General features: G+C 37.5%; 1 protein-coding gene across 1 annotated transcript; it reads left to right on the forward strand.

Annotated features, from left to right (window-relative positions):
* The first annotated feature begins 396 nt into the window (after positions 1-396).
* Positions 397-15,365, forward strand: engase (endo-beta-N-acetylglucosaminidase). Its single transcript, XM_052139206.1, has 14 exons — positions 397-602; positions 729-805; positions 976-1,177; positions 2,772-2,920; positions 3,006-3,160; positions 4,118-4,266; positions 4,414-4,585; positions 7,007-7,110; positions 7,206-7,317; positions 7,696-7,880; positions 7,957-8,099; positions 10,528-10,627; positions 10,726-10,837; positions 12,674-15,365. The coding sequence occupies exons 1-14, from the start codon at positions 496-498 to the stop codon at positions 13,058-13,060; spliced, it is 2,154 nt and encodes a 717-aa protein (XP_051995166.1). The 5' UTR covers positions 397-495; the 3' UTR covers positions 13,061-15,365.
* Positions 15,366-16,831: the final 1,466 nt, after the last annotated feature.

Below are 16,831 nucleotides of genomic sequence, written 5' to 3' on the forward strand. Positions count from 1 at the left end.
TCTCACTTCATTAACATTACTGAGTTTATCTACCTGATCTGGCTTGACAAAAGAGAAATCTGTGGATCATCTGGAGTCTGAGGGACAAATCTTGGTGACCTTTCCTCCAAGGCTTAATGTTTAGCAGCATTCTTTACAATGGTTGTATAACTTTTCCAGAGGGCGTAAGTCAAACACGAGTAGGCTTTATTATACCGTTTAAAACAGGAGGTTTAATCCAATATTCGATTTGGGCAAATAAAGAGATGATCTATAAAATGAAACGCTGATTTCACCCATACAGTTCTCATTAGTCTGCTCAATTCCCTCTAGTGGAGATATAAAGCAAAGCATTCACAAAGATTCTCTGTTCAGGATGTGCTGCATTCATTCAGCCAATCAGAGTCGACGCGGAAGCTGACTGTCCCACTAACCCTGAGTGAGAGCTGACCCATTACTAAAGTCGTTTTTGAAAAATAAAATCTATTAAGTGCCTATCCGTTCATCTTTTTATAAATGGAAGGCGGTTCTACACCGAAGAGAAATGAACATATTGCTACCCGAAAACGAAAAAGTGAAGAGGAAACATCAAACATTAAGATTCCTAAAGTCGAGGAGATCAGGTAACTTTGTCATTTGGGCCTTTTGATTGACGCATGTTCTCGATAGCTGTACATCATATGAATCAAAGCTACGTTTTATTTGCGTTATAATAATATGTGATTTATGTTCAATGGTTATTTGCCCAGCTCTGAGTCTTGTCTAGACCAGCCAGGCGATCAAAGTGTGCATGAAGTCATATCTTATGAACCATCAACATTACCAGGTACTGATGTCTGTATATGATTATTTAGATATATACATTATACATATTAATATTAATGATATGTATATGATATATTTTGTAGTTTTATCTTTATAAAACATATTGATTCAACCAAGTTATATTTTGACTACTTGTTGAAGGAGGTTGACACTATTTCTGTGATCTGACAGGAAGCCACTATGATCCTGACACAACTGAGCCCATTAGTGGCAGTGTGAAGTCCCTTGATGAGCTGTTGTCATGGAAACGAAATGAAGCCAGTCCCTTTAACGTGGCCACTGTGCCTCTGGCTAGCAGGTATCCTCCACTGGCTAGCTGCCCCAGAAGGACATTGGTGTCCCATGACATGATGGGGGGCTACCAGAAGGACAGGTAAGTTTTTAAAGGTGCACTCTGTAATTTTTGTGTTTATGTCGTCTTGGACTTACAATGACATCTGGCTGAATGGAAGTGGCATCGTTCAAAACTAATAGTTTTTAGTTAAAGATGCCATAGTAAAAATTCAGTATTCACAGTCAACCCCGATACATTTATATATGAGTGAAAGTTTCCAAAAACAGGGTTGTTACTGAGATTAATGCTGCATTCCATTAAACTTTTCCAACTTCCTACTACGAAAAGTGCAATAGAAAGCCACTTGAAGTCGGAATCTCTGAAACATTCACTTTTATTAAACAATATTGATAAACGAGTCAAATTGTTTACATTACGTGATATTAAAGCTTGTTTAATTCTATTCTATATAGACCAGTGAATTCTTATCTGGTTTTGCTACAGGACCCATGTTTGACATTTGACATCAAGTGGCGACCCCACCCAGTAACAAATTTGTGTATCATACAAAAGTAAACAAAAATATTCTTAAAATTAAAACATGTATTTATGAATATTAAATGAAGCAATATTAATCTCTAATGCCAATAATTCACTAATTCACCAAATAAATTGTGGTCGAGACAAACAATGTAGCCTGGGTCATATTATTTTACACCTTGTGTAGTTTTGTTCATGGCTTTTATAGCTGAAGTATGTAATTTCTACGAAACAGCGTAGTCGAACGGAATTAAATAAAAATAAACAATGTTTTCAAAACAACTTTCAAAATATCCCCTCTCCTGCCATTGTTCAAACAGTCAGATATTCGCACCCCCAACTTGCGCTATTAGTTGAATAACATTGTTGGGGTGTGACTTAGCGGGTCCCTCAAAACAAACACAGGAATTTTTATAGCACCACAGAGACAGTGTTTACAGTTTTCTTGAAAATTAACCTATGAATGGCTTACTAATAGTTGAATCTGCATATTAAGCTGGGATAGAATAAAGTATTTTAACTGCAAATGTTGCATACTTTAGCTTTAAGGATGAGGGCATGTCATACAACCTTTTACAGCTACATCAGCACATCTACATCTGCCTATTTGCAGCATTTGACATCTACCACAAAAATATATAAAGTGTTTTCTCTTCACTTTTAAAATTTGATAAGCTAAACTCCAGAAGCAAGTGTCAGGGAATTAATTTAATCACAGACTTAAAAGGGAATAAAAACTCTTCCCAGATGCTAGTTTAGAAGGAAATAACACCGCCCTCGCGGAGCGAGCTCTTGCGGCCAAAGCTACAGAGGTTAGTTCACTCTCCGTCTCTGTAGTGGACTTAACCCGATCCTTCTGAAGGGTGAATAATCCATAAAGCCGCGGGCCCAGATGGCATTCCGGGCCACGTCATCAGAGCGAGCGCAAACCAACTGGCTGGTGTTTTAACCTTGTGTATATGTTTGATTGACAATTGTATTATTTGCATTTATTATTGCTTTTTACCCGCTCGTTACGATCCTGTCAGAACAGGTCTGTGGACTGTTTTTTAATGTTTTATCGTGTCCCACCATTTGAGAACCACTGCGCTAGATAATGCCTTTCTTAGTTGGCAAACTTCATTTTGTTTATGGTCCTGTTCTTTTTTCTGAGGTTCATTCAAGGTGCAGAGGTGGAGACACAATATGCCTTCTATCACTGGGACTACATTGACATCTTTAACTACTTTAGTCATCAGATGGTAACCATTCCTCCAGCAGTGTGGACTAATGCCGCACATAAGCATGGGGTGCTCTCTATAGGTAAGGCCCTTTATGGGTTGCCTTTGATAAATGCTTAGTATTAAACCAGAATGGATCTATTGATGTAATCCTATTCCCCTCTTAGGTACATTCATCACAGAGTGGACAGATGGAGAAAAGATATGTGAGACCTTCCTTGCAAATGAGGAGACTTACCGTGCAGCTGCCGATAAGCTGGTTCAGATCTCCCACTACTATTGCTTTGATGGGTGGCTCATTAACATTGAAAATGTGCTGAGTGTGAGTAAACAATGCATACAGCCTCCCCCAAAAAGTATTTGGTAACTTAAAGGAATATTCCAGGTTCATTACATGTTAAGCTCAATTGACAGCATTTGTGGCATGATCTTGATTACCAAATTCTTTTTTTGACAGTTCCTAAATGTTAAAAGTATAGACACAAGACGTAAACAAAATGCATGTTAACATGATTATAGTGTGATAAAATCACACTATAATCTTACTAACTTACTAACATTTTCTGTGTAAAGTTATAGCCAATTTTACAACTTTGTCGACAATGTAATGTCAACAAACCCTAGGACTGTAAAAATTGTGATTTAAACAAATGTATAGCTCAAATAATACATGAGTTTTAACAGAAGAATTAATATAAGTGGTTTTATAAAATTAAAAGCTTCACATTTCTGCCTTTTTAAACCTTCCAAAAATTGGCCCCATTCACTTCCATTGTAAGTGCCTCACTGTAACCTCAATTTTCTTTCTTTTTTTTTTTAAAGAGGGTTGAGTTAGTAATTTTTTGTGGTAATCAACATTACGCCACAGAAGCTGTTTTCAAGCTTGCATTGAACCTGGGAAATTCCTTTAAGCCACAATTAAATATGTATGAATGTCATTGCATTACAAAATATCAAATCAAGTGTCATTTATTTTAAAGGTAGCACAAGCAAAACTTTTCAACCAAAAAGTTTGAGTATTCAATTATAAAAAGAAAATCTTTAAAATTTGGTATTGCTCAAATATGGCTCTAATAAGTGAAGTTAGATTTGGGCTAAGTGTCAATATACTTTCTGCGGCAACTCTGTCTGATTGGATGGAGGACTGTTAGGTCACTATGTGTATCTCTTTATAGCTGGACATTACGGTACTTTCTACCTTTTTTAGTACTGAAAAATACCAGTGAACAATTAAACCAAAAGTTTTGTACTTTACCCCAACATTTTACTCACTTTTCAGCAAACTGCTGTGAAGAATACTGCTCCCTTTCTGCGGTACCTCACAGACCAGATGCATGAGCGTGTTCCAGGCAGTGTGGTCATCTGGTATGACAGTGTTCTGAAGAATGGCTCACTGAATTGGCAGAATGAACTTAATGATGATAACAGGCAAGTGGTGCTCTTGTGTGGTTCTAGAGGGGTAGATCCAGGTTTGTGAAACTAATGTCATGATTCTGAAACTAGCATGTCAGATTTATACTGTAGGTTTTGCTCCTTTTGCACAATTTGACCATCAGCTTTCTCTTGTCATTTCAGAATGTTTTTTGATGCGTGTGATGGAATTTTTACAAACTACAACTGGACAGAGCAGAGTCTGGAGTGGATGAAGACCTACTCAGCTGCTGAGGGCCGATTGGCTGACATCTATGTTGGTATTGATGTATTTGCAAGAGGGAAGGTGATTGGAGGGAAGTTTGAGACCAATAAGGTAAGAGAAATTGTAATTTGTTTTAGTTAATCACGATTAATCGCAATATCTTTATAAACATGAGTGGACAAAGTTTGTTTCATCCAGATGTATTTTTTTAGTCATCTACACATGTTTTTGTACAGTATCAGGATTTATTTACTGCTTTTTATGGAGTTTTGACAGACATAATCTTTCCAGGAGCACAGTGGAATTAAATAGCTCTGGTCATGTGATTGTTTGCACCACATTTACAATTGACAGCTCTGTGCAAAATACATCAAAAACTACTTTTAGACCCTAGTCACAGTTGTTTCCTGTGGGATTAAATGGGCTACAGTGTAGATTACCTGCAGGGTTCCAGCAATTTCTTCATTCTTCATTGACTAGTGAACTATCAAACAGAAACACTGTGACAGAACCTTGACAAACCTACTGTTTTTTTGACCATTAAAACATATCAGTGTCTGACATATTCAAAAAATGTCTGCAATGCCACAGAGGTTTAACTTTCCTGACAGTTTACAAAGTTGTATCCCTCACACTGGCACAAGCAGTTCAAAAGCAATTCACTTCAGAATCACATCAAAACAGTCTTCTGAAGAAGGACATCGGGCATATGGTTTAAAACTCTTGCTTTAGCACATCGGGTGATTGACAGGTGAGAAGATCCCGAAATTCATTCATAAACTCACACACGTCAACGGGAGAGTTTATTCATTATAACATGTAAACAAGCGTAGATGCATTTTTGGTGATCCAATTAGAAGTGGACAATTGAGACACATCACTGTTAGCTATAACTGGCTGTAATATATAGATGTATATTTCTTTTTTGTTTGGATTTCGAAGGAGAGTATCTGGTTTAATGACACATCAATCATTAGCATATATCCGTGTACTAAATGGAAAAAAAGAATGCACTAGCACACCATTTCTTTTAATTATACTACTTGCATTTAATCTAAGCTTAAACATGATCTTTAGAGCAGAATTCTAAGTTATTCAGTGAAATACCTGAAATAACCAAGCTTCAAATGTGCATGCTTAGTCCATCGTGTTACAGCACAAAATAAACAGAAATTAGATGACTGAATTTTTTCCAGTTTGTCCGGCAAACTTCATCATTCCTGGACATGTTGGCCATGCGCAGTCCAACGCAGGTGTTCAAATGGCAGCTGTCTTGCCGCTGCATTCATGTTTCAAAGTTACGAGCTCTATCTGTGGCAGGCATGTTCTACTGCTATACTTCATTGATAAAACGCTTGCCGCAGGTCTCGACATAGTATCTTCCACCATCTGTTTTTCCCGACGGTCAGTGCATGTGACATTAGCAGCGTTTGTGAGAATTGCTTCTCATGATCTACGGTTTATTCAATGGGTCATATTGCCCGCTAACGGCATAAAAAAAATTTGTGGTGTTAAATACATTTTGGCTTAGAGTTATTTAAAGCATTAACTTCGACACTAATTTTATACATTTGCAAATTGTTTATTTGAGTCAACTCTTTATATATTGAATACTAGGTCAAAATGGTTCACAATTTCAGTTTGAATGATTCATTAGTGAATCAAAATAGTTCTTAAAAATCCATATCCAGAAACACCTGTAAAGGTCATGGAAAAGTCTATTTAACTTTGTTTAATTGTAATGGTTTTACATGCATAATATCTCTGTACATTTAAAGGAATAGTTCACCTAAAAATTTTAATTCTCTCATCATTTATGTCATCCAGAAACATGGGTTTCTTTCATTTTCAGAATAAAAATGTATATATTTAGAAGAATATCTCTGCTCTGTAGGTCCTTACAATGCAAGTGAATGGTGGCCAAAAATGTTAAGGCCCAGAAAGTATATTAAGGCAGCATAAAAGTAATCCATACAACTCCAGTGGTTAAATCTATGTCTTCAGAAGCTATATAATAGGTGTGGGTGAGAAATAGATCAATATTTAAGTACTTTTTTCTATAAATCTCCACCATTTGACTAGCCCCCTCCAGTAGGTGGCGATATGCATGAAGAATGTGAATTGCCAAAAAGCATAAGAAGAATGTGAAAGTGAATATTTATTGTAAAAAAGGACTTCAATATTGATCTATTTCTCACCCACACCTATTATATAGCTTCTGAAGACATAGATTTAACCACTGGAGTCTTATGGACAGGCCACTTTTATGCTTTTATGTACGTGCTTTTTGGACCTTCATAGTTCTGTTCACCATTCACTTGCATGGTATGGACTTACAGAGAGATACTCTAAAAATCTTCATTTGTGTTCAGCAGAAGAAAGAAAGTCACACATCTGGGATAGCGTGGGGTGAGTAAATGATGAGAGAATTTTCATTTTGGGTTGATCTATCCTTTTAGGTAGAGTAAACCTGTGTCATTTTAGCAAATTGGATAATCTCAACTCATTCCCCTGTTGATGTTTTCTTATTAGGCTCTGGAGCTGATTCGCAAGTATGAACTTTCAACAGCTATCTTTGCGCCTGGTTGGGTGTACGAATGCCACGAAAAGGCAGATTTTCGCCAAAACCAGGAAAAGTATGTTCTATAGAACGTAGTTACCAACTGATCACTTGGTATGCAGATCCAAATATCATGATCACCTTTGTAAATTATCTCACATCTCTTCTCAGATTTTGGAGTTTGCTGTCGGGTTACCTTTATATCCACCGTCCATCCACCAGTCTTCCATTCATTTCCTCATTCTGTCAGGGCTTTGGAAAAAGCCTCTATTGGAAAGGACAGGTTCTGTATACTAAACACAGAATCACAAACTTGCTAAGAATTGCTTTTAATACATTCGCTTTAAATGCATTCCTTCCTTATGTGGTGTCACATCTGGAGTCCACAAGACTTCATCTCAAATAGCTATAAATGTTTTATGCTCAATGAAATATGGTTTTCTAGCCTTATTAACAAAGGCAGCCTTCCCAGCAGAATCAGGTCTTGACTTTCAAATCAAAGCATTCTTGATTATTACATACTTTGAAATGACATCTGGCATATGGGAAAAATAAATGTTACTCTTCTCTTTTTTTTAGACACACTGTGCCCTTGCTTCACATGTGTGGTGCAGATGGGCAAGAATGTTGAGTGTAATTTCTACCTACCTGGACTGTGTAGGTGGAGATGGAGAGAAGCTGGTTCAATCTGAATGCTCAGGAGATCCAGCCTCTATTCCATTCTGAGACCATCGAGAAAGGTGGCTGGCTGAAAACCCGTAGCTGCTCAGAGGAGGCTTGGATAGGAGGCAGCTCTCTGATGGTGGAGGGTATAATTCCATCTGGACTTCCTGAAGTCTGTGCAAGGTACCGTTGGTTACTAGAGTTCAGATGAACTTGTATCGAAAGGTGTCACCAAAACTTCCTGCTTTTCCCTTTGTAGGATATTTTCTCTCCATGTTCCCTTGGCTGCCAGAACTTTTGTCTCTTTTGTCTACAAGCCACCTGTGGGGGTGAAGGTGTCCCTGGAGCTCAAAACAATAGATGTTCCTTTGTGCACTTTTGATGGGACAGAGGAAATACCATGTGAGTACCACCACTCTGGCTGCGTTCATTAGAAAGTATTTGTTAGGCTTTGCTCAGGCAGGCAGCAACAATTTGGGTACCAGACTCAAATCTGTTTAGTTTATTGTAGTCTGAAGAGCAAAAAAACAAAAACATGAAATCCAACGTTTAGTAATACGATGATCCAAACCACATCCATATGTGGTTTGAAATCTGATGAAAATCTATTTTTTCAATGTGTCTCAGTTGGAATGCTCATATTTTAAGGACACTGCCTGGCCAAAAAACAGTCGCGGTTTGGATTTTAAAAAGCAGATAATTAAGAGCCTATGATTGGATCATTATTTCAATGATTAATAAGTTTCAGCTGGCAACAATTATTTTAAGCCTAACTGATGCAGTGTGCAGCTTCTCATCTCTTAAACAACCGGATATGTCGGAAGACGTATCCCATGGTCATGGAAAATATGTTACTGTGTTTCAGAAGGGACTTACTGGCCTGCATCAAGCTAATAAAACAACAATGGAAAAAATTCTTGAATGATCATGATTGAAGATCGCTAAAATATTTGGTCACATCGTAAAAAATCGGCATTAGAACTCACGGCTATGTTTAATAGCGAAATTAAGAGCATTTCCACATACACAATGTGACGAGGACTTACAGGACTGGGACTAAACAGCTGTGGGGCCACAAGAAAGCCACTTGTTATTAATTCTAAGGGAGCATAAAGATTGGAGCAATGGAAAAATGAAGCGCATGAAGCGATGCACCCGTCATGCATAGTGCCCACTGTACAAGTCTCTGGAGTCAGTGTTATGATCTGGGGTTGTTGAATACTTGAATGTACTGAATGACCAGGTTATCCCATCAAGGGATTTTTGCTTCCCTGACGGCACGTGCATATTCCAGGATTCATCAGGCTCAAATTGTTAGAGTGGTTCAGGGAGCATGAGGAATAATTTTCACACATGAATTGGCCATCACAGAGTCCTGACATTAACCCCATTGAAAGTCTTTGGATGTGCTGGAGAAGACTTTACGGATTGGGTCGACTCTCCTGTCATCAATACAAGATCTCGGGCAAAACTTAATTTAACTCTGGATGGAAATAAATGTGACATTGCATAAGCTGTTGAAACAATGCCGTGATGAATGCGCGCCGTAATTAAAGCTAAAGGTGGTCCAATGAAATATAAGTGTATGAGACTTGTTTTTTTTGGTCAGGAAGTGTAGTTTTTATTCTTTCTGGACACAACGCAATGCGTGTTCTTCTGATCTTTGCTAATAATGATAACTACGATTTTGAAGAAAACTGCTAACCGATTAATCGCCTGATAGTTTTTAAAATGTATATATTGAATGTGTAACATAAACAAGATTTTAAATGTACAACAGTCTTGAATAAATTAAATCCCAGATGCAGATCATGCAGTTTGCAAACAAAATCCCTATAATAACCAGAAATAAAGAAGATTCTGTGCTTAACACGGGACTTTTAACTATAAATAATCACAAAATTCCTCAGGGGCTCATATTTTTAAATGCTAGCACTCACACAAACAGATAAATATACATTCTTACAATTATTTACAATTCATTAATTACAATATAAACACTTATAAAATAAACATTGTCATATAGCAAATATGAAATATTATTCATCAACAGTGATCATCAGCAATCGCTTGTCATAAATGTCTGGTGTTCTAATAATTCGGTATTATTAAAACATAATTTTTAGCCTTTTTTGGGGGGGACACCATCAGTCAAAATCAACATTAACTCCACAATCAGTAAAGGTTATTAAAATAAAAGTTCAGAAGTGTTGATGCATTGTGTGTGTGTTTGTGTTTTACATCCTGTAATAATATTCGTGCATTAGAACATAAACATAGAACATAGACCTCTACTGTAAAGTCATACAAAGTGTGCAATATTGACCTCGTACAGAGAACTATGTGACATTTCAATTGTGTTTTGGCATCGCACTGACGCTTGGCAATACTATAGCAAACAATGTTTTTTTTCTTCTTTTTTTTTTCTCCCCTTTTCCCCCAATTTGAAATGCCAACTCGCCACACGCCCCACAGAGAGCGAGAACCGCATTATAGGGACCACTAGGAGGTTACCACATTTGACTCTACCCTCCCTAGCAACCGGGCCAATTTGACCTTACTGGAGGCGCTCAGCACTCCCTGGATTCAAACCCACGACTCCAGGGGTGGTATCCAGCGTCAATACTCGCTGAGCTACCCAGGCTCCCTATAGCAAACAGTGTTGATACACCGGATATTGACTGCAATGTCTGAACAAATGGAGCCGATTTCAAGATCAGATTTGTCTTCAGCGTAAACAGAGCCTTCGAGATCCTGTCAAGAGCTTACCATGATGTTTAGGGAAGTGTAATATCATATTTTACATAACATGGTGTGTTTGTGTGTTTAGCTACCAGTGTCTTTCCAGAAGCGTTAGCAGAGGATAACCAGCTGGTTGCGAAGTTCACAAAGAGTTGTGGCCAGTGGGATTTAGATGGCTGGACTACCCGGTGAGACGCCACAAAACTGTTTTATAATACCAAACTTCTGAAATACTTTTGGCAACTTCTGATTTCTCTAATCAAATTCAATGTGTTTTTATGCATAGATGTTTCCTGTTGAAAATGATTGGCTGCTCATTGCGAGAAGTGTGTATTCGTGTATCTCGTGATGAAGGAGATGAAGATGTCTCTTTCAGCTGCAGGATTGGAGAGATGATGGTGAGGAAGACACTCACATAATCAGGGGCTAATTGGCAGTAGGGCTGAAAAATTTTGCTTTCAGAGGCTTTACAGTCAGGTCCATAAATATTGGGACATCGACACAATTCTAATCTTTTTGGCTCTATACACCACCACAATGGATTTAAAATGAAACGAACAAGATGTGCTTTAACTGCAGACTTTCAGCTTTAATTTGAGGGTATTTACATCCAAATCAGGTGAACGGTGTAGGAATTACAACAGTTTGTATATGTGCCTCCCACTTTTTAAGGGACCAAAAGTAATGGGACAATTGGCTGCTCAGCTGTTCCATGGCCAGGTGTGTGTTATTCCCTCATTATCCCATTTACAAGGAGCAGATAAAAGGTCCAGAGTTAATTTCAAGTGTGCTATTTGCATTTGGAGTCTGTTGTTGTCAACTCTCAATATGAGATCCAAAGAGCTGTCACTGTCAGTGAAGCAAGCCATCATTAGGCTGAAAAATCAAAACAAACCCATCAGAGAGATCGCAAAAACATTAGGTGTGGCCAAATCAACTGTTTGGAACATTCTTAAAAAGAAAGAACACACCGATGAGCTCAGCAACACCAAAAGACCCGGAAGACCACGGAAAACAACTGTGGTGGATGACCGAAGAATTCTTTCCCTGGTGAAGAAAACACCCTTCACAACAGTTGGCCAGATCAAGAACACTCTCCAGGAGGTAGGTGTATGTGTGTCAAAGTCAACAATCAAGAGAAGACTTCACCAGAGTGAATACAGAGGGTTCACCACAAGATGTAAACCATTGGTGAGCCTCAAAAACAGGAAGGCCAGATTAGAGTTTGCCAAACAACATCTAAAAAAGCCTTCACAGTTCTGGAACAACATCCTATGGACAGATGAGACAAAGATCAACTTGTACCAGAGTGATGGGAAGAGAAGAGTATGGAGAAGGAAAGGAACTGCTCATGAGCCAAAGCATACCACCTCATCAGTGAAGCATGGTGGTGGTAGTGTCATGGCGTGGGCATGTATGGCTGCCAATGGAACTGGTTCTCTTGTATTTATTGATGATGTGACTGCTGACAAAAGCAGCAGGATGAATTCTGAAGTGTTTCGGGCAATATTATCTGCTCATATTCAGCCAAATGCTTCAGAACTCATTGGACGGCGCTTCACAGTACAGATGGACAATGACCCGAAGCACACTGCGAAAGCAACCAAACTGAAGGGAAAATGCACCAAGAACAAGCAGGAACTGAAGACAGTTACAGTAGAGGCCTGGCAGAGCATCACCAGGGATGAAACCCAGCGTCTGGTGATGTCTATGTGTTCCAGACTTCAGGCTGTAATTGACTGCAAAGGATTTGCAACCAAGTATTAAAAAGTGAAAGTTTGATTTATGATTGTTAATCTGTCCCATTACTTTTGGTCCCTTAAAAAGTGGGAGGCACATATACAAACTGTTGTAATTCCTACACCGTTCACCTGATTTGGATGTAAATACCCTCAAATTAAAGCTGAAAGTCTGCAGTTAAAGCACATCTTGTTCGTTTCATTTTAAATCCATTGTGGTGGTGTATAGAGCCAAAAAGATTAGAATTGTGTCAATGTCCCAATATTTATGGACCTGACTGTATATGGAGTTGGTGCATTTCAAACTGCAGACAGACAGCACACTGGAGGTTAAGTGACTCACTAAATTGGGAGTGAGGTAGCATTCTATATCTCTCTATCTAGCAATAAAATCATTGCGAATACATATTTGATATGTATCGCCCAACCCTAATTAAAAGGGAACATAAACTCTGTAGTGGCTAAATTGTTGGCTCCTATTATTTTCTTCCACAGCTGCTGGATGCAGAGAGTCTTCAACCCCCCCTGGAGTCTGTTCAAGGAATCTGTGTGAATGATGTGGTGTGGAAGGGAGATCAAACATCAAAGGTCCTCTTGAATGCCACCTTACGTTGGCAATATCCCATCCAGCTTGTCCGCCATTTCCGGATACACTGGAGGCGTCTTCGGGGTCCTAACCCTCGGATTCTCAATAGACCCCTGACCCTAATAGGCAGATCTTACTCAAGCTTGTACCGTGTGGTGGAGCTGGAAGTTCCTGCTGCTCCAGGCCTCATTGAGCTGGTGGTAGAGCCGGTCACCAGAGAGGGATTCACAGTGCCTGAGGTCTACTGGGGCCGACGCACACTCAGCTACAGTGAGCGCTCCATGGAGAACCAATGAACATTAAACACTATTGCTCAAATGCCTTAACTCCACAAATTACATGCAATAACAATAATCTCTCCTCTTCAATATGCCATAGAATTGGGAATGAGTTGCTGCTTAAAGGGAAATTCTGTCTAAATTATTATCTCCCTTAATATCACTCCAAACCTATATCACTTTCTTTTTTTTCTTTTTGTGGAACATAGAAGGAATGTTTTTAAAAAGTCTTGGCAGAGTTTATTTACCATAATGCAAGTCATTAGTGACTTCAGTCTGTCAAGCTCGAAAAAAAAGGTAAAAAAGAACACCAAGAAACCACAGTAAATGCATTCGATAATATTTATACTGTAGGGCTGGGCTATTCAACTTCATCGACAAGTGGGCCAGATGGAAAAAACCTCCTGGGCATGCAGGCCAAGGCAGAATATTTTGTTAACAAAAGCTTCTTTTGACATTGTGTTATAGTAAGCCTAGAATATTTGTTCACTATATAAATAAAACATCAATAGAAACATTTTCCAGCAGGAAATTCTGTAGAAAAAAAAAGAAGTAAAAAGTGCTTTAAAATTGGTCCATAACTGAGAAAGTAAATCAAATTTATAAAAAAAAAAAATTATTGAACAATATCAGTAAAGTTTGTTATAGATGCAATGATTTTGACTTCTCAAACCGAATGTTCACTTGATCAAATTAATGGATAAAACTTTTTTCCAAATCTCGTGCTGATCAGTCATCCATGATTTTAGTTCTTTAATCTTCCCATTCTGTCAAAATGACGGATAATGATAATTTGTAGCGCAACCTCTGAAAGTGCTCCTGCACAAGACACTGTAAAAACATTTAGACCTGTCATGACTTCCATCTAGTGAATGTTTACATAGGAAAACAGTTGAAAAACAGCACGATCAGACAAAAAAACTTGTTCAGTGTAAACAGCCTATATCACCTTGTGTGATGAACAGAACTTAAGGTAAAAATCAAACATGGTGGCTACATCAACAACATCAAACCTCATGGATTTTCATTGCGTCTCCTGACCAAATGTTCGTTATGACTTTTGGCAAATATACACAGTTAAAACTTGAATTTGTGAATGAAAACCCATGAATGAAAAACGCAAATCACAGAAAGTTAGTAGTATGAGTTTGGAGCGACATATGGGTGAGTAAATAATGAAAGACTTTTCTTTTTTAAGGTTGAACAGTTGTTTTTTTTTAACAGGTTTTGAGTTAGATATGTTTGAATATATTTTTAAAATTGGCTAAAGTAATGTATAATATATTACATATATTATTCAATCTATGTGTGTGCAGAATACTTAAATGCTGTAAAATATAAATTATGCAGCTATACCCTCAGCTGTCTGAAATTTGAGTTTTAAAAACCTTATGCACTTGATCAGTAATTTTGATAAATGTTTATATATATATATATATATATAGGGCTGTCAATTTAACGCGTTAAAAAATTTACGCAATTAATCACAATCCCCCCCGGATTGTAATAAGGAAGCTTGTAGGACCACCTGTTTACTCCAGAGGGCAGTAAGTGAAATTTCAGCTGTGTGACAACGCGCAGTTTATACAGTGAAGAAAACAACCCTTCAGCAGACAGAACAACACAGACATGCGTTACATTCTTGCGTTCAAAACATTTGATGGAGCGCAAATTCGAACTAAGGGATCTCAATATGTGTTTAAAGACTGAGTGTTAAACTACATGTAACTTGAAACAGTGACCTAAAATGTTGTGTTTGACGCAACGCACCCGAGACGCTACACAAGCATGTCTGATGCTTGTTGACATTGACGGGTCCTTAAACAAGCCCTCATAATAAATCTCCAACTGATTGACAAAATCACTTGTGAAATGGATTGCTGTGAACTGTATGCCAATGATTGACTTATGATCAATAATATGCTAGTAAACAATACATTGTATTCTAAAGCCGCTTTTTGTATTGTGACTTGTCTTATTAATGATGAACTCTTCTGCCACAAGAATGTTATGCATTTTAATCATCTGATATATATATATATTATTTCATCATTATATATTGAATTATTGTTATATGAGGGGCTTTCTCGGCAAATATTAGTATATGCGATTAATCATGATTAATTAAGTGGGACATCATGTAATTCAATTAAAAAAAAATAATCGATTGACCAGTCCTAATAAATAAATAAATAAATAAATAAATAAATATATAGCTTTGAAGAAAACTAGATTGTGATTGTATAAGGCCAAAATTGTCTTGCGCTTTGAGTTTGCACATACTGTATTCCAGTATTTGTGAGGTGTGTGTGGAGAGATTAAAGTCTTTTGCTTATTCTGTCTGACACTGTTTAAATAAACAGTTGCAGTAAAAAAGGTTTAAACTGCTTGATGTTGTGAACTAGATATGTACCCGCAATAATATTTGAATGTGCATTGAGGATCACCCTGAAGCACAATGGTAAAGCGTGTCATTCTATGTTCCTTATGCGCATAAGGGGTTTCATGCTGCTCTGTATTAGAGACTTTCTTTTTCTTACTTTAATAGTATTGTGCAATATGATGTTATAGTTATATAGCCTATTTATTTATTGAATAGCCATTGGTCACGAATTTCTGCACTTAACATCCATATATCCCTCTGAAAGTCATCTGATCTTATACATCATTATCCTTAACACCGACTAGTCATTCAAACAACCAACCAACTGGTCAATTATGAAATTTGGTAGTTTTGCATATCCTATCTTTTTGATTAACAATTGAATATTTATTAATGAATAGTATGCAATCTCTGACAAATTACCATTTAAAGGGGTAATCACTCAAAAAATGAAAATTGTCATTTGCTCAACCTTATGTATGTTCCAAACTTGACAAAATGAGACAACATGACAGCCTTAGTCACCATTAATTTTAATGGTATGGAAAGATGAATGGTGACTAAGGCTAACATACTGCCTAAAATCTCCTTTTTTGTTCTACAGAAGAAAAAATCATGTGGGTTTAGAACACCATGAGGGTAAATGAAAATCATTTTTATTTTTGGGTGAACTACTTTGGATGAAAATGTTCTTATCATTTACACAGCCTCATGCCATCCCAGTTGTGTATTACTTTCTTCTGCTGAACACATATGAAGATTTTTTTAGAACAATTTCTCAGCTCCTTTGGTCCACAAAATGCAAGTGAATGGGTGCCAAAATTCAGAAGCTTCAAAAATCACATGGGTCTGCATAAAAGTAAGCCATAAGACTCCAGTGGTTTAATCAATGTCTTCAGAAGTGATATGATAGGTGTGTGTGAGAAACGGATCAATATTTTAGTAAATGTTTTCTACATATTCTCCATCCTGCTCAGTCAATCTCCATTTTAACTCACTTCTTGTGTTTTTGGTGATTGACATTCTTCATGCATATGCCCCCTACAGGACACTGAGAAGAATTTCTTGCAAAAAAGTACTTAAATATTTATCTTTTTCTCACCCACACCTGTCATATCAATTCTAAAGATATGGATTTAACCACTGGAGCCTTTGTGTGCTTTTTGAAGCATCAAATTTTACCCGTTCACTTGCAATGTATGGACCTACAGCCGTGGACAAAAGTATTGGCAGTGATATTTTGTGTTTCTCAAAGTTTTCTGTTCAGTTGTTGTGGTGTTGATTCACATTGTTTCTAGTTTATTGTGCGGAGCGATCAGATGCATTTTAAATAATTGCAAAAAGCTTCATTGGCCAAAAATATTTACTTTATAACAAAAACCCACATTTCACAGTTTTTTGGCCCT

This window comes from Xyrauchen texanus, chromosome 12 (genome assembly GCF_025860055.1).
Source record: "Xyrauchen texanus isolate HMW12.3.18 chromosome 12, RBS_HiC_50CHRs, whole genome shotgun sequence".
Classification (NCBI taxonomy): domain Eukaryota; kingdom Metazoa; phylum Chordata; class Actinopteri; order Cypriniformes; family Catostomidae; genus Xyrauchen; species Xyrauchen texanus.

What these genes read in the sequence shown, in the direction of transcription:
- engase (XM_052139206.1), top strand. Translation starts at nt 496, where the DNA reads ATGGAAGGCGGTTCTACACCGAAGAGAAATGAACATATTGCTACCCGA. An exon ending in TTTCGCCAAAACCAGGAAAA is followed by an intron (nt 7,111 to 7,205) that starts GTATGTTCTATA and finishes ATCTCTTCTCAG; the next exon opens with ATTTTGGAGTTTGCTGTCGG. An exon ending in TGGGACAGAGGAAATACCAT is followed by an intron (nt 8,100 to 10,527) that starts GTGAGTACCACC and finishes TTGTGTGTTTAG; the next exon opens with CTACCAGTGTCTTTCCAGAA.